Source organism: Eschscholzia californica, unplaced genomic scaffold, assembly GCF_041429995.1.
Source record: "Eschscholzia californica isolate CP2 unplaced genomic scaffold, dmEscCali1.0.p SCAF_4, whole genome shotgun sequence".
NCBI classification, from domain to species: Eukaryota; Viridiplantae; Streptophyta; class Magnoliopsida; order Ranunculales; family Papaveraceae; genus Eschscholzia; species Eschscholzia californica.
The window spans coordinates 46,307,542-46,326,919 of NW_028238461.1; the positions used below are offsets into that span (position 1 = coordinate 46,307,542).

The 19,378-nt window shown below is 33.6% G+C and overlaps 2 protein-coding genes across 2 annotated transcripts; both read right to left on the reverse strand.

Moving 5' to 3' along the window:
• Positions 1-1,136: 1,136 nt before the first annotated feature.
• Positions 1,137-2,464, reverse strand: LOC147545239 (uncharacterized). The gene is made up of 4 exons (XM_086635814.1): positions 2,181-2,464; positions 1,963-2,052; positions 1,470-1,537; positions 1,137-1,378 (listed from the first exon to the last, which is right to left on the reverse strand). The coding sequence occupies exons 1-4, from the start codon at positions 2,388-2,390 to the stop codon at positions 1,243-1,245; spliced, it is 504 nt and encodes a 167-aa protein (XP_086491940.1). The 5' UTR covers positions 2,391-2,464; the 3' UTR covers positions 1,137-1,242.
• Positions 2,465-9,182: 6,718 nt separating this feature from the next.
• Positions 9,183-12,353, reverse strand: LOC147545240 (uncharacterized). The gene is made up of 4 exons (XM_086637319.1): positions 11,513-12,353; positions 10,188-10,277; positions 9,600-9,667; positions 9,183-9,508 (listed from the first exon to the last, which is right to left on the reverse strand). Exons 1-4 carry the CDS (start codon positions 12,161-12,163, stop codon positions 9,373-9,375), a joined length of 945 nt encoding a protein of 314 aa, XP_086493445.1. The 5' UTR covers positions 12,164-12,353; the 3' UTR covers positions 9,183-9,372.
• Between the last annotated feature and the right edge of the window lie 7,025 nt (positions 12,354-19,378).

The following is a 19,378-nucleotide window of genomic DNA, read 5'->3' on the forward strand; positions in this document are numbered from 1 at the left end:
ATATCATCGATCACGGTGACCGAAGAAGTATCATTGGAAAACTGTCTACTTGATTCAATCTTTGTTTTCACATATGAAAAATATTCATCTAAAGGAAGAAAAACATACCTGAAGATGCTTTTTAATGTAGTCCAATCGTCGACGAATTTTTTTCCTTGATCAATGAGTCTCCATTGCATCTTGTTGAATTTTTCATAGACTCTTTTAGACAAGTGTTGTTCGATGACAAAAACCTTATCTTCGTCATGGACTTCTTGGTTTATAAACCAATCTTCCATCTGTTGAATCCAAAAATCTATATGATATTGATAATCAAACATAGGAATTTTGGAATCGACATTAATTTTGTTTTGATCTTTTCGATCAACATAGAGTTGTTGTGCATCTCTTAAAGGATCCCAACCTAAACGCGGAAGATTATTCCAACATTCAAGATGAGAAGTATTTAAAAAAAAATTATCTGTTCCCAGATTCTTAAAGCTCTGAATACCAGCTGATGTAGATTGTTGCGGAAGCGTAAAAGTAATGGAATCCACCATTGTTAATAAACTAAACTAACGAAATAAAACTGATAAAATAACGATAAACAATAAACTTGATTAATAACTTGAATAATAATAAACTTGGTTGATAATATTCTCTGATCTGGTTAACAAAGACAGACTAGACTTCTCTTATATAGAGATTGTACTTTCCTAGATAGACTCAAATAAGGAAATAAGATAACTACTAATAATACTTTCCTTGACTGCTAAGACTCATAATTATGGAAACCCTAAATACTTAATTATAGAAACTACGCTAATGTAGCTTCTTGACCGTGAGGCCCACTATCACCATGGTCGTGAGGCCCAATAGGAAGATGGTCTCCATCATTTGGTCAATTTGAAAGTATTTGAAGGCATTGTCTAAAAATGATCCTTTAATTTCATAGTTTGAATCGTGTTGATTCTGTCAGTTAATCAATACATAATCTTACATCTCGAATTTGAAGATGCATATTTCTTATATCTTCTTGAGAAACAAGTGGAATTTTTTTTTGTAAAACTACTTCCTATTTAAATATGATAATCCATCTTCATAAATTCTATAAATATGCATCCAACAATGTGTTCATTGCATAGCATTTTAGTACAGCAAAGAAATATTATTCATTTTCATTAGCAAAACATAGTCTCAATAATGTGGCTTAAAAACAAAAAAAAAAGAATTGAGAGAGATGTGAAATGATGATCAATATAGTCATTTTTGCTTTCCATCTCCATATTGAGAAGCCAGGAATTCTTTGAGGCACCTATTGTAGACACAGGGTCGTTCAAGGTGAACAAGGTGACCTGCCTTCTCTATTGTTCTTAATGTTGCATTCTCTCCAAGTTGGCTGCATATTTATATATGATCACATTGAACTTAAAAACCATATTGGGACATTTAAGAAAACAAAATCAAAGTTTAGGTTTTAGATGACAAACCATTTCATATTCTGAGCAAGATCCAGGTTGAAAAGCTGATCATTCTCTCCCCACAACAGGTGTATTCTCTGAATAAAATCAATTTCAATAACTTAGAGCACAATTTGATTGTTCAGTTTGTGGGCATTCAACTCAGTATAAATCGGTAACGAGCGGAGACATCCTAGATGGATGCATTCTTGGTCATTCTTTTTAGTCTATCGAATTAAGCAGTGACTCGGAACATCTGCAATAATTGAGTCCATCACGTTGGGCTTAACTCTGAAACCATGGGGCTATTTTGACGCGCCTCCACACATCCTTTCACTTTTTGCAAGGTGGAGTGGAGCATGTGGTATCCGCAGACCCAACTCAATTACCATTTTGGGCTATCCTACCGTCTTAATGATGAGATTTTTTTTTTTAACCATGCGAAGCTATTCTCCCACAAATAAATTTCTTCTCCAACTCAAAATGAATAAAGACAAGAACAAGAGTAATAGATTTGAAGTACCTGAGTAAATTTGGGAATGATAGCATCTTTGTTGTTGATGACTAAAGCTTCAAGGAGTTCAGCTCTCTCCTCTCTGTTAGTGAACATTACCTGTCAAAACCAAACTTAGGGTTAGCAGTCTTTATACGATTAATTTAGTGGGGAGGGACCATGAAGAAAATTTGTCACCAATGGAGGATGATTAGGAAATTTCTGAGCATTAGGAAATTCCAAAGAACCAGCTTCTGCAACATAATTGAGACTGTGGGTTTGATCTTCTTATTGGGTTTTTTATTTTTCTCCTTTTTGTCTTGTGTAATAATGGTTTCAGATGGAACCCAGAAATTCATTTTTGTTCCTGGTTCAATATCAATTGTATGAGGTACTATTCCTGCTAGCTTCATTAGCCAGTGCATCAATGGCTTTTGTGCTGCCACAAAGTTCACCATTTTTCTCTCTTTAGGTTTATGTGTTAACTATAACTATGATTCCTTTTCTTTAATTACATGAGAAGAAATTGACATTTGGGTCATGGAGTAATTGTTTATGATAATGAGAAAATTTGGGTGATCTACTGATTAAGACATTCTAACACTTTTTTTTTTCTAATACTAATAAGAAAAATAAGACATTCATCTCCTATATTTTGATACTCATTTGGGCATTTGGACATTTGGCATGCCATCTAATCTTGGAATTCATTAGACAACCTAACTTATTTATATTCTAGTTAAGCAGAGTATGGTTGCTCTTCATGAAACTCCTAGAGAATGTGCATGGTTAATGTCCATTATCAGCCATATTAGAATTTCATGTGATATTCCTGGAATTACAAAGTCACCTACCATTATTTATGAAGACAATGCCGCTTGCATTGCTCAAATCAAGGAAGGATATATTAAAGGTGACATAACGAAACACATTTCGCCGAAATATTGTGAAATTGATATCTAGAAGATACAATCATGCGAAAATTATGCCGACCTATTCACAAAGTCACTACCCACCACAATTTTCAGAAAATTGGTTCATGGGATCGGAATGCGACGTATGAATAATCAGAAGATCTAGAAAAGATATTTATCAGGGAGAAAATGTCATTTAGTGAGGTTTAGTACGTCTATGATACTTTGTATTCTTTTTTCATTCGTCCAGTTTTTCCCCATTGGATTTTAATGACAAGGTTTTGATGAGGAAACATATGCGTATACTTCGGAGCAGATTCTCTTAGAATAAGACTTTTGTATAAATGAGTTTTACTGACAATATTTTAATGTGATTGCCATTTCAGAATAGTGGTCATTTAAGGGGGAGTATCATGAACATGGTGGCTGGCCACTATTGATTATTGACTATAGGATGAGGTGTCAACCAAATGGGTTGATAAGCCTTATTGTTGATAACCATTATTTGCTTCATGCTTACACAAGTAGGAGGTGACAACAAAGGAGTTGAAGTTAATAGCCTTACACCTCTTCCTATACGTCTTGGCAATTTGGGTTGGTAGAGTTTACTATAAACACCCCACAGATGTAGCTCTCAATGTAGATGTCTAATGAAGTTGGCAAGAATGAAATAGAGTTAATCCAACATCTCTCTCTCTCTTTATTTTGATTAAAGATACCTTAATTAGTGTGATATTACGAAAGAGTAAAACCAGATAATATTATTACGTACCAGCACGATAGTCTCTAGTTATAGAGGAGGTCACATTCAACTCAACGGACTATCAAGATTTTACAGGTAACTCGTAAATTTTCTAGTTTAATGGAGTATGTCGAATCTAACAAGTGTTATTTTACAGCCTTTGACTTGTCGGGGGAAAATTATAGCACATGGAAGCTTGAAAGCGAAGCCCATCTAAAAGGCAAACAACTTGAGAAAATAATTTGCGAGGGAAATAATGAATGAACCTCTTTACAAACGACCAACGGCTTTGATTGTGATCTGACATCACTTATGTGAAGAACTTAAATCGGAATGCTTAAGTAAAAAAGACCCACTTGTATTATGGAAATGTTTAGAGAACCGATACGATCATTTAAAAAAAATGTTATTTTACTGAAGGCCCAGAATGACTGTATAAACCTGCAGTTGCAGGATTTCAAAACAATTTCTGAATATAATTCTGTCTTGTTGAGATATCTTTCCATATTTTGAGATATCCCATATAGTATCCTTCCTACATTGAGATATCAGGAAGTAGCAAATATTAGAAACTAGTAAATATATTAGTATATTAGTGTAGAAATAGAAGCTAGTAGTATTCCAAATCTATAAATAGAATCTTGTATTTCTGTTGTAAATCACAAGAAATAAAACGATTTTATTTAGATATTTAATAAGTCTGGTAGCTCAAGAAGAACTTCATATGCATCTACTAGATGTTATTACTGCGTATCTATATGACAATCTAGATACTGATATTTATATAAAAGTCCCTGAAGGATTCAAATTACCTGAGGGAAAACCATGTGTCATGTATTCACTTAAACTTAATAGAGCTTTATATGGTTTAAAGCAATCAGGGCGAATGTGGTACAATCGCCTCAGTGAATACTTGACTAAGGAATGATATGTAAATGATCCTATAAGTCCACATGTTTTCATTAAGAAATCATACTCTGAATTCACTATCACTGCAATATATGTTGATGATATTAATCTAATTGGGGCAGTTGAAGATGTCTCAAAAGCTGCTGAATATTTGAAGAAAGAATTTGAGATGAAAGATCTTCGAAAATCAAAATTCTGCATTGACTTATAAAATACGAGAAGTACAAATGAAATTCTTGTCCATCAAAATTGATATACTGAAAAAGTTTTGAAAATATTTTCGATAAGAATCTTAAAGTCCTTCTCTAGTTCAGCCAAAGATAAACGTAATGCTAATAGAAAACTTTATTAATAACTTCAAGATTCGTATCCCTAACTACTATGAACTCAATCATATATATAGGCTGCAACCAGACAATTTAGACTCCAACAATGACTCATAATTAGACTTCAACTAGGACTCAATATTTAGAAATATAGAAATATAGAAACTCCTAAAATACTTAGAAACTCTAAAATATTGAAAATCTTAATATTAAATAACTATAAAGTATCTTCCATAATATAGAAACTCACAGTTTTAAATGTAGAGAATATCTTTCTCTATCTTTCCCCCTTCCTTGACAACATACTTGCCCTCAAGGATGTTCATGATCATAGTTAACACCAGGTCTCCCTCATCTTCGACAATTGGTATTTCATCATCAATCGCAATATTGAAGATAAATGTCTTCTTCAAGACAGAAACATGAAAAACAGGACGAATTTTAGTTCCTTCTGGCAATTCCAAACGATATGCTACTAGACCGATTCTTTTCAGTATTTTATATGGACCATAGTACCTTGGAGATAATTTCAGAGACACCCTTCTTATTGTAGAACTTCCCTTCTCAGACCAGCTACTCTTGTTAGATGCTACTTGTTTAGAGTATCCTCCATATATGATCAGTTTTGTCTCCTTGAGTGGATTGATGTTCATTGAACAGTTTGATCATAGAATAGGTTTAGGAACATTTTCTTCAATGTGAATTTCCTTTTTTTTTTATTATTCTTTTGTATATTCATCAGGATGGCATCGATGTCGTCTTCTTCTGAGATTTTTTTTGTTCTACCTGCGAGCTTTCTTTACCTCTGTTGTGGTTGTTTTTTTCTCTGTCTTCTCCTCACCTTTCTCGGACTCCTTAACCATGTTTGAAGGAGGCTCAAACTCTTCTTGATATTCATAGTAGGACCATGTTTGTCGTAATTTTGCTAGTGCATCCCCTACATCTTCATACGTCGTTCTCCCGAAGCGACCTACAACTGCTTCGACAAGCTCTTCCCATGAAAGAAAATAGTTACCTCTTTTAGCCCAACGACACCATGCAATGCTTTTCCGTCCAAGTAACTGATTGCAAACTGAATCTTTTGGTCTTGTGCAGTGTTATAGAACTCAAAATATTGTTAAGCTTGGAAAATCCATCCTTCCACATCTGATCGGTTAAACCATGTAAAATATAACCTTTTACCTTTAAAACCATCACCTCTTTGAGACACAATCTCTCTATTGTCGACCAATCTTATCAATCAATAATGATTGATTTACCGTCATCTTAGTCATCTTCTCTGCCAATTCACCTAAATGTTCCTCCATTTTTTTTCGAGTTTGTACCGCAAACAAGGTTATCTAACGAAGACAAAAGTAATGCGAAAGCGAATGATATAAGCGTCTGCTCTGGTTACCAATTGATAAGAACCTTAAAGTCTTTCTCCAGGCCAACCAAAGATAAACGTAATACTAATAGAAAACTTTATTAATAACTTCAAGATTCATATCCCTAACTACTATAAACTCAACCATATATATAGGCTACAATAAAACAATTTAGACTCCAACTAGAACTTCTAATTAGACTTCAACTAGGACTCAATATTTAGAAATATAGAAATATAAAAACTCCTAAATTACTTAGAAACTCTAAAATATAGAAACTCCTAATATTAAATAACTATAGAATATCTTTCAAAATATAGAAACTCTTAATTTTAAATATAGAGAATATCTTTCTCTATCAATTTCGCATGGACAATGCATACCCTCTTAGTACTCCAGTGGTTGTCAGATCTTTAGATATTGTAAAAGATCCTTATCGTCCTAAAGAAGATAATGAAACACTACTTGGCCCTGAAGTAAGGTGCTTTATTATATTTGGCTCAATGTACTATACCTAACGCTTCTTTTGCAGTTAATTTATTAGCTAGATTCAGTTCAACACCAACAAAATGACATTGACTGGACTAAAACATATTCTTCGATATCTACGAGGAAGTACTGGCATAGGGTTACTTTATTCAAGAATTCATCAGAGGATTCACAAGTAATAGGATACACTGACACAGAATATCTCTCTGATCCACATAAAGGAGTTTCACAAACATGTTATGCTTTTACTAGTGGCGGTACAACTTTCTTTTGACGATTAAGTAAGCAAAGTATGCTCGTTGTATCTTCCAAACACTCAAAGATTATTGCTCTTCATGAGACTACCAGAGAATGTGTATGGTTAAGGTCCATTATCAGCCATATTAGAATTTCATGTGATATTCCTGGAATTATAAAGTCACCTACCATTATTTATGAAGACAATGTCTCTACCCCCAAGTATACAGGGTAGAATCCACGATAAGTCGAACTCGAAGCTTTCTCTCTCTGAATCTTTCTCTTTGTCGAAGCTTTCTCTTTGTCGAAGCCCTAATTGACTTTCTCGAAGCTTTCTCTTTGTCGAAGCTTTCTCTCTCTGAATCTTTAATATTAAGTATGTTAACCCTAACTAACTTTCTCTATATCACTCTCTGAATCGAGAGTTTTTTAGTTTCAAATTCGATTTATCTTACTTTTCTCTCTCTAAATCTACTTTCTGTTATCCATGTGATGAGATGAGACCATGACCACTCGAGATACTCGAATAACCCCAATACCACATTAAGTTCTTACAAATCTTTGATTTGTTTTTTCTGATTTCTCTTGTGTTAGGTTTTCTGTTAGGTTTTCTAACTATTTTCATATTTTACAGGTGGAGTGGTGAACCCAAATGATTTTAAATCTAATAATCGATAATGTGTCTTTGTCGTCATCGAAGTATCTACCAAATGATGATCTTTTAATTTTGTATTCATTTACATCTTGTAATTGTAAAGTGAGTTTTAGAACGTTGTATTTTAGGTACTAAATAGATTTAGTTTCGAATAAAAATTTGATTCATTTGTTCATTAGTGACCGGAGCCCGATCGAGCGCTACACGGATTGCCCGACTATGAAAACGATCATGGACGACCATTGTTGAGAAAAATCTGAAATGCCCATCCGTTTTGGTCCGGATGTCCGAGTGGACACTTAGGACTTGTGCCCGTTCCGCCCGGACCGGATGAGTTAGTGTCCGTTTCCCGCCCGTCCGGACCGATTCCCACCCCTACTATTGTATATCAGTTGGTATTGATGTTGAACATCCTATAGCTTATTCATACACAGAATGGTCTAGCAGAATCATGCATAAAACATATACAATTGATTGCACGCCCAATGTTGATGAAAACCAAGTTGTCTGTTTCTGCATGAGGATCTGCAGTATTACATGCTACTGCTTTAATCCGCGTACGACCTACAGTGAATGGTCAACATTCTCCTTTGCAACTTGTTTTGGGTCATCAACCAATCATAGTGCATTTGCGTATTTTTGGATGTGAGGTGCACGTGCCGATTACACCTCCTAAACGGACAAAAGTCGGACATCAGCGGCGTCTGAGAATATATGTTGGGTTTGATTTACCATCTATTATCAGGTTCTAGAACCTACAACAGGTGGTACTTTTACCGCAAGATTTGCAGATTGTCATTTTGGTGAGACAATTTTATCGCCATTAGGGGAGAAAATTCGTTTACAATGAATAACAAACAAATTTAATTGTGTTGGAGTACACAAAGTTTATCTCATCTCGATCTTTATACAAATCCATCTGAGCTAGAAGTAGAAAGAATACATTTACAAGGAATTGCAAATAAATTACCAGATGCATTTAATGATGGCAAGAGTAACTGACTCATATATACCTGCTACAAATGCTCGTGCACGAATTGATATTCATAAAGGAACAAGTGAAAATGTTATAGCAAATGAATCTTCTAAAACACGCCTGAAGCGTGGACGACCTATTGGCTCCAAAGATATTGGTCCTAGGAAAAGGAAGAATAAATTACAGAGTAATAATACTCTAGAAGAGAGTATTAATGAAAAATCTATCCCCACTGAACCAATACCCACTAAATATGATGAAACCCTTGACGAGGGTGAAGCCCCTGAAGAAGCTACACAACAAAGCAATGAGGAAATCTTTATAAATTATGAATGTGCGAAGGAAGTGTGAGACTGAAATGAAACAATTATTTATGAGGATGCATTTTATGTTACCACTCAGATCTTTTTGAGGTTCACATCTTCAACAAATTTCTTAAACAATATTTATTAGTATTTTGAAACTTCACTTACTTAGACATTAAAATTTGATGTGTTTCAGTTATGTGATTACAACAAATATCATTCTTGTCGTACTTAATTTGGTCAATTTGAAAGTATTTGAAGACATTGTCTAAATATTTCTTATATCTTCTTGAGAAACAAGTGGAATTTTTTTTGTAAAACTACTTCCTATTTAGAAATGATAATCCATCTTCATATATTCTAAAAATATGCATCCAACAATGTGTTTATTGCATAGCATTTTAGTACTGCAAAGAAAGATTATTCATTTTCATTAATTAGCAAAACATAGTCTCAATAATGTGGCTTAGAAACAAAAAAAAAGAGAGTTGAGAGAGATGTGAAATGATGATCAATGTAGTCATTTTTGCTTTCCATCTCCATATTGAGAAGCCAGGAATTCTTTGAGGCACCTATTGTAGACACAGGGTCGTTCAAGGTGAACAAGGTGACCTGCCTTCTCTATTGTTCTCAATGTTGCATTCTCTCCAAGTTGGCTGCATATTTATACATGATCACATTGAACTTAAAAACCATATTGGGACATTTAAGAAAACAAAATCAAAGTTTAGGTTTTAGATGACAAACCATTTCATATTTTGAGCAAGATCCAGGTTGAAAATCTGATCATTCTCTCCCCACAACAGGTGTATTCTCTGGATAAAATCAATTTCAATAACTTAGAACACAATTTGATTGTTTAGTTTGTGGACATTCAACTCAAAATAAATCGGTAATGAGCGGAGACATCCTAAATGGATACATTCTTGGTCATCAAACTTCTTTTGTCTACGAGGGACTATTCTCACACACTTACCATTCTTTTTAGTCTATCTAACTGAGCGGTACTCTCATCAAAAAAAAAAAAAAACTGAGCGGTGACTCGGAGCATCTACAATAATTGAGTCTATCACGTTGGGCTTAACTCTGAAACCATGGGGCTATTGTGACGCACCTCCCGGTTCATGGTTTTAAGGCATATCATTTCACTTTTCGCAAGGTGGAGTGGAGCATGTGGTATCCCCAGACCCAACTCAAGTACCATTTTGGGCTATCCTACAGTCTTAATGGTGAGATTTTTTTTTTTGACCATGTGAAGCTATTCTCCCACAAATAAATTTCTTCTCCAACTCAAAATGAATAAAGACAAGAACAAGAGAAATAGATTTGAAGTACCTGAGTAAAATTGGGAATGATAGCATCTTTGTTATTGATGACTAAAGCTTCAAGGAGTTCAGCTCTCTCCTCTCTGTTAGTGAACATTACCTGTCAAAACCAAACTTAGGGTTGAGCAGTTTTTATATGATTAATTTAGTGGGGAGGGACCATGAAGAAAATTTGTCACCAATGATTAGGAAATTTCTAAGCATTAGGAAATTCCAAAGAGCCAGCTTCTGCAACATAATTGAGACTGGAACATTGGGTTTTCGTGAAAGCTTTATGTGTGTTTACGCGAAGGTTCCATAAGGTAATTTTGCGATGGTTTCATTTTGGCGACAGCCATTTTTGCGACGGTTTTGAGTGTGTTCTTACAAACTGTTAGGTAAAGTACAACCATTTAAAAAAACTCCTATATAGTAGGTAGGACGGTTGTTCAACAACCAATCCATTCATATACAATAATAAATGGTTACTGGTGTTTAGTGGTAATCAAAAGTGTTATATGTTCTATTAATAGGGCCACCGGTAAGCGGAAGATTATAATTGACTAACTATTTTCAAAAAAGAAAATCCAACTTCTGATATCATGAAAAAAAAGAGAATTGTATTGAATGACTAACAATTATATAAAATCTTTATAAAGAGTTTTACAAGAGAGAAGTTTTAACAATTCTACTATGTGAGACTATATAACTATTCTAATAGTTTCATTTGTTTGATTCCTATTCTGATTCACTGACTGTTTTATTTCATGTTTGTAGTTACGGTCCAAGCAGGTTTCTGCGACAGTATTGACTTATAGTCGAGACTCTAGAGTGAAATGATTTAGATAAATGATTGCGAGACCGAAAACGTTAGCAGGCACCTGACATGAATCTGTCTTCGATGACCAAGAAATTCGACAATCGGAGAACCTGATGCAGAACATTCGCCAGCTAGGAGATGAATTAGTTGAAGTAGTTTTCTCTTTTATCCCGAGGGAGAGTAATATGAGGGCTGATCAATTAGCAAAATGGGGTCGTATGCATGAAGGCAACTGGATGTGGCTTTCGGAACAGGCATATCGGGAGGCTTTTCTTTCTATTTAGGTTTTTATTTTCTGTTTTCTCAACAAAAAAAAAAGATATTCGACCATCTTAAAGTGAGATGTTAACCCGAAGATTTTAGTTGTGATTCCAATTCCCATAGTTTTTGGACAGTGTACCACTCTTGTTAGTTTTAGGTCACATAGAAAAAGTCAACTATCACCTAGGCTCATGATTCATGCATGAGAGGGAAATTCCCTCATGAGTTGTAAGGTTCTTGATCTTCTCTACAAAAACAAAAAGAAGAAAAATTACCTCAAGATAGTCACGATGAAGACAATCAGGAAACCAAAGCTTCTTATAAACAGCAACAGATAGAAGAGCTTTAAGTCCTTTAACAGAATTAGGTAAAAGCAATTCTGATGAAGAAGAATACCCAATTCTCTCAAGTGTTTCTCCACTTATTGAATCAGTCATAGCCAATATTGAACCAGAAACAACCATGGCTTCTACCATCTCTGGGTATTTTTCAGCTATCTTAAAAGCAACCATTCCTCCATAACTAAACCCCACAACTGTAAACCTCTCAATACCCAGTTTTTTAAGACCTTTAACTAAACATTCAGCCTGAAACAATGGCGATCGATCGGAACTATCAGTCGTTGATTCCCCGAAGAAGAGAAGATCAGGTATGTATACTCTGTAGTTTTTAGTTAAAGCTCCAACTTGAAATTGCCATGTTACTATACCTTCTGCTGCAAAACCATGGATTAAAACAACAACTGGTTTGATCTTCTTATTGGGTTTTTTATTTTTCTCCTTTTTGTCTCGTGTAATAATGGTTTCAGATGGAACCCAGAAATTCATTTTTGTTCCTGGTTCAATATCAATTGTATGAGGTACTATTCCTGCTAACTTCATTAACCAGTGCATCAATGGCTTCTGTGCTGCCACAAAGTTCACCATTTCTCTTTCTCTAGGTTATTTGTTATCTACAAATAAGACTGGTATGATTCATTTTTTATAATACAACATAGATTGATATTGAGGTGGGATTTAGTCTTTTAATTATGTGGGAAGAAATTGACATTTGGGTCATGGAGTAAATTGGTTATGATAATGAGAAAATTTGGGTGACCTACTGATTAAGACATTCATCTGCTACGTACTGGTTTTCTCTTATACTAATAAGAAAAATGCATCTCATCAAAAAAATAAGAAAAATGTGCCATTCGGCCCCAATATGTGTCGGCAAAGATCGTTGGTGACAAAATTCAATAAGTACATATATAGATGCCTGAGTGCCTACGTAAAGAAACTCATTTGGTTGGCCATCTACTAAAAGGTTTTTTTAATCTGGAGATGGTAAAATTACTTAGAGGATGACATAGTGACGTGAACTTCACTAAAAGACAAAGCTTTTTCAAAGTTTGACTACAATGGAGACCGTTTTTGTTTCTAAATGATCACCCTCAAAAACACTATCATTTCCCTTTATTATCATGGGATTCATCACCCAATATAACTTATTCAAATTTTAGTTAAGCACAGTAGGGTTGTAAAACGACCTACAATCTTGAACATATGTTATCCAATTAGGCTTAGCTTCAATTATATCCAAAAGGTTTTGATGTTTTAATTGTCTTTTGGCATGTTGTTCATTTGGTTGTGAGACGGTCAGTGTGACAAAAAAAAAATGTTCGATTATTTACTCCAAAATCTTGGACCTGGAGGTCCGGTCTCAAGTTCGATCCCTAGAAGAGGTGGAATCTATGACTATTGAATTTTGATTTTAAAAGTATAAATAATAAGTTTGTTGGGACTTAGCCTCTTTAGTATGTTGTTGGACTTTAGGCCTCTTCCATTCTTAATTTAACTTAAACGGCTATCGTGTTTATTACACTTTGATGATGTATCAATGTCTTGTAATGAATAACGTTGATCGTAATCCATATTCGAAAAAAGCATACGATATATCCTTTAAGTATAAAACAATAACAGATATAAACTAATATATAGGACATGAATTTTGTACGAGACAATTATACTTCTCACAAAAAAATTATTTTCAATTCATATTATACGTTTGGTAATATTGTAATGTAATGCAAAATAATGAATCGATTTGATTAGATGTAAAGAAGACATCTGCTTCATATCAAAAGAATAAGCGATGATAGCATAAAACTTCGTGAGTAAATTTGGGTCACCTAGAGATCGAGACATAAGATATCCTACCGTTTCTTCTAATCTTATTAATATAAACTTTACTTTAAAGGACTTGTAGTGTTTGTTTTTATCTTATGTTTCCATTAAATCAAATTAAAGTGGGTCAATTTTCTTTGGCCAAATGGTTGAGTAGGTACCTTGGGAGTCAGAATTGTATAATTCACCGTATCTTTGATTTTTATAAATCAAAATATTAGAATAGAAAATGATCACTTCAATGAAAAAATACCTTGGAAAAGGATGCACTATCTTGAAGACCAAGTATTTTCATCAAATAGATTTTTAAATTTCAATGATATGTTAAATTCACGATTATATTATGATCGGGGATAAACATTAAAAGTAAAGACACGATAATTTAACGTAGTTCGGTCGAATACTCAAGACTTACATCCACGGAAAAATAACTTTTTATTAATAATCACCACATACAATTATATGTGGGGTTGATCGGTTACATTGGCCAGACATAACTCGATAATTAAACTCTAAGACCCTACTCTTATTTATAGAGAAGTTAAGGTTTAGGGTTTCCTAGTTTCTCCTAACTAAACTAGGAAACAATATAAAATCTATCTAATAATAATATTAGATATATTACAAGAAATATTCTGAATATATTAAAGTAAATATTCTGAATCTTCAATATATCTTGGAATAGTCTTGATCGTCGGATCTCTTCGTCTTGATCCGTCTCTTATATCACGTGTTTACACACGTATCTCAATACCCTCCCGCAAGTCGGAACACGGAACTTTTGAAGTGTCTGACTTTGGAGAAAAGAGTGAAATAATCACATCTAAAAACAATTGCTCTTACTTGAATCGGCTATGTTGGACGGAATAACTGCGACTTCGATTGGCAAAAAAAAAGTATTTCTCATCTTCATGAATAGAAATAGCTTGGACTGGAATGCCTGGTTTACGGGAAATAAAGGAGCAAAGTGTCACCGGTAAGATCTCATGTTGAATTGATGAAGTTTTGGTTGGTTTTCATTATATCTTGACCAATAAATAGATTGCTGCACAGTGCCACCATTAAATAAGAATACCACCACCATTAAATAAGAATAACACCAACATTAATGCACCCGTTTGAAATCCAACAGCACCCTTCTTTTTTTTTTAATTTCATTTCAATAACCTTTTATCATAATTTCAAGAAAGTTATGAAACAATAGATAATCACAACCAATTAAAATGATGTTGGAATTTGATAGTCGCAAAAATAACTGAGAATTGGAAAAAAAATTGTCAAAGTAATTGAACGGTTATTACATCTCAAAGAACAATAAAGATGTCGAAAATTTTTGCGGAAGCTTGAATCAAGGTTGATGAACCTAGAAAAAAATTCGATGAAACATGATTGATAACCCGCTCATGATACCATATTAAATTCACGATTATATTATAATCGGAGATAAACATTGAAAGTAAAGACACGATAATTTAATGTGGTTCGGTCGAATACTCAAGACCTACATCCACAGAGAAATAACTCTTTATTAATAATCACCACATACAATTGTATGTGGGGTTGATCGGTTACATTGGTCGGACATAACTCGATAACTCGATAATTAAACTCTAAGACCATACTCTTATTTATAGAGAAGTTAAGGTTTAGGGTTTCTTAGTTTATCCTAACTAAACTAGGAAACTATATAAAATCTATCTAATAATAATATTAGATATATTACAAGAAATATTCTCAATATATTAAAGTAAATATTCTGAATCTTCAATATATCTTGGAATAGTCTTGATCGTCGGATCTCTTCATCTTGATTCGTCTCTTATATCACGTGTTTACACACGTATCTCAATACTAAACAAATTTACATGTGCAAGTTTTTTTTTGTTGAAAATTTACATGTGCAAGTTGGCCTTTGAACATTGTTCGAGTAGCTTGCATTTTCCCCTCCTATGTCCTAAAAGTTGTGGGGTTTGTCTTTGGAAAAAGTAACTTGAGATTTAACCCATGTCATTTACAGCCAGTAAATATCATAAGGATTTAATCCATGGCGGTTACAAGTATTTCATTCTTAGGATGAATATAAATCGATTAATGAACATTCAAGATTATTATTATTATTATTATAAAATACACAACACACTATTCTCCACCAAAACCTTGTCGTTTACTTCTCGTTACTACGAAAAATCTAATTTCTATATGCAACAAAAAATTCACATTTTTGGTGTTTGGATATTAAAACTTGTTTGGTGAACCAAATTGCCCAATTGTAGGATTGTTTGTTGCCCTCCGTTTATGAACCGGAGGATGAGTTTTAAGTCCAAAATCACAAGATTAATGGATTGATAGTCCAAAGATAATCTTAAATAGAAAATAAATCCACTAAGAGTAAAGTGAAAAAACACTAAGAGGAAGAGAGAAACATGAAACGAGCAAAGTGGAAGAAGAGGAAGATGAAGTATATGATGGAGAGAAAAAAATGTAAGAATAACAAAACAATTAAAATACAACCAAAATGGGAGAAAGAAATTAATGGGGGTCAAAAAAGAAGTTTGGACGAAATTGAGTACCAAAACGGTAGTTGGTTACCAATTAGGACTAAAATCCTGACCTCCTTATAAGTTGGGGACCAAATAGCAATTATCGTTTCAAAAGCCAGTTCATAAAAAGAGGATATCAATCTTTTTCTTAAAATTAAGATATCAATCTTTTTCTTGAAAAAAAATCTTTCAGATCTTGTCCCACTGTTTCTATCTCTACAATCTTGTTTTCTTCAAAAATTTACATGAAAAGTGATTAGATATTTTGTGCAATATTTTATATATGTTCGTAGAATTTTCTTGATTCCAACAACATATTTACGTTTTATAATTTTCTGACCTGCCCAGAAATTTAATTACGTTTTGTAATTTTGAATGAGCGAGTTTGTTCATGCAGTTGGCAACGCCCTCAAATTGTCTTTGATTTTGCATAAACTGTGTAAAATTTTAAAAATATTTTCTAAACTCTGACAAAACATATCATATTTACAAACATAACAATGTTACTCTCAAAATGACTTTATTGGTAGTAGCACTATACAAATTTTTTGTAAAATTTTACATTTCGGTTCTTTTACCTTTTTTATTTTATTATTCCATGAATTACAAATACTTGTTTGAACACTAATATATTTTACAAATTTATTGGCGAGATTGTAAAGATTGTAATTGTACGTGATTGCACGCATAATTTGTGTTTAAATCTAACTATAAGCATTTTTCACACGAAATGTTAACCAAAAATTCAACAATACAAAGAAATGATGGATTGTGATTGTATGTTACAATAACAACGCCTATTATGTTGTTAAGATCAATGAAATGCTACAAGAATATTGAAAATGTTAGCAAAATTATATCAGTTTACATGCATATTTTAAATGAAAACAAGATTAAATTTTAATTCTAAGATATAATTGTGTTGTTAGAATCCGTATGCCTGAAAACAAGATTGAATTTTATAAATTTGTAGTTTTTTTTTCGTACTGATAGAGTAATGACCGAGAGCATATCGGAAGACAACCCCACCCTCAAACTCTTGACCAACGTGGGTGAAAATCGGACCCCATACATTTGCCTTAGTTATTTTCAGGTTGAGATAACAACTATAGAAATTTACATCACTGAAGTCCATTCAATGATTGAATAACTGTCCATAATAATGTAAAAGCATTACATGTAATAAAATAAAAAATTTCTAGAAAAATATTTCAAATGTTGTTTTCTAAATTTATGTAATACATGAGATTCAAGGAAATACTAGAGAAACGTTAAAATTTTGATTAACATAATGTAAGTATGTCAGAGAATATATGATACATTATTATGAAGTTGTAAAGACGTTCTCTAAAAGTGTTAAAGCTTCCAAATACTTTAGAGTAACATTAACAAAATGGGTTATTTAGACATTGACCCTCAGTTCGATATTAGGATTACATCCCAAAAATGAAAATATGTATGACGTTGATCTCCATTTTTAATTTTTTCAATATCGGGTAAGTAGTTTGCATGCCAGCCACACGTGGGACTTATGCCAAAATACACTTCATAAAGTATTTAGCTTATTTAGACATCGGCCCCTAACTATTTACTAACATTAGGACCACACCTCCAAAACAAAAATGTTCAACGTTAACTCTCATTCTCAATCTTTTCGTCAAATACAAATTAAGTAGTTCGCATGCAGTTTCGTATTCCTCTCGATGATGGAAAATTCATCATAATCTGACATTATAAGAATCTAAGATCTCAAATTGCACAATCTGCAAAAAGTGATTGACCCATGAACTCAAAGCTAGTTCGAGAACTCGATCTAAATAAGCTGAAAATAGTAACGGAAATAGGTTACCCGAAGTCTACGATGGGTTCGACCCATCTGACTAGATATATTGCGTTGGTTGCCGATGGAAATCGTATAAAAAGGCTTAGGCCAGTATCTGACTTTCCTCGTACTAAGTCTGGTTGATTAGAGAGATTTGAAAAGTCTCAAATATATAATTGTTTGATACAAAGTCTAGTCCTTAATTAGTTTAGACTTGTTATTTATAATATAAAAAGAACTTACGCATGTGGTAAGCAGACGACTCACTTTACTGATTTTTAACGAAAAAATCGAGAATGGGAGTCAATCATAGAAATATGCCTGTAAATGATAGCTTATCGGGTCGGATATAAGCGAATCTGATAACCGATACACATCTGATAGTTATCTGAATCTGAATCCGATAATATTAAGGGATATTGGATAATATCTGATTTCCGAACAAAAACAAAATTTTTTATTTTTAATTTTTATTTTTAACCACTAGATCTAAATAATATATCTCAACCATACATTTTATATATTATTATTAATAAATTTTTATTTTAATTATTTTTTATATTACTTACCGGATACAGATATTTATCGGATCAGATATTGGTGTATCCGTATCCGATAAGCAGATATGTGATAAGGAATATCCGAATTCGTATCGAATATTCGAAATTTCAGATATTCTTTTAAATTTTGAATACGGATACAGATCGAATGTCGAGTATTCGGGAGGAATTTGGCCAAAACTCCCTAAGAAATTATGACTTTGGTTAAAAAAGATTCATCAAAGTTTTTTACGCTTCACCTCCCTGGTGGCAATTATGTAATTTTCTATTTCAGTGAAAAGACCAACCTAACCCTAGTCTAAGAAAATACCTTGCACTGCCTTGCAAACGCCTTGCACAGCCTTGCAAACACCTTGGATAACCTTGCAAACACCTTGCACTGCATTGCAGAGCCTTGCAAACACTTTGCAGAGCCTTGCGAACACCTAGCATGGCTTTTGCAAACACCTTGCATAATCTTGCAGAGCCTTGCAAAGCTTGCAAACACCTTGCAAACCTTGCATGGTTTTTATAAACACCTTGCATGGTTTTTACAAACACCTTGGATAGCCTTTCAAACACCTTGCATTGCCTTGCAAACACCTTGCAGACCCTTGCAAACACTTTGCAGAGCCTTGCGAACACCTTGCATGAGTTTTGCAAACACCTTGTATAACCTTGCAAACACCTTGCAGAGCCTTGCAATGCGCTTGCAGTGCCTTGCAAGTAACTTGTTGAACCTTGCAAATGGTTTGCAAATTAGTTTTTGAATTGATTTAACATGAAATTTGTTACAAATTATTATAGGGTTAATTCCGTTTTGGCCCCCGATTTGTGACCAACTGGCCATTTTAACCCCCATAAGTGTCCGGCAGTTCGTTTTGGCCCCAATTTCCTGTTTGGCCCCCACATTGTTTTATAAGCTTCCCCATTCTACCCTTATGGCAATTCCGTAATTTAATTCATTTGTTTTTTCTATTTGTCCACCTCACATCAAATTTCCACATCACCATGTTCCACATAAGAGTTCGCCGGCCGGTAACTTTTTCCGGCGACCTTCATTTTTTTATTTTTT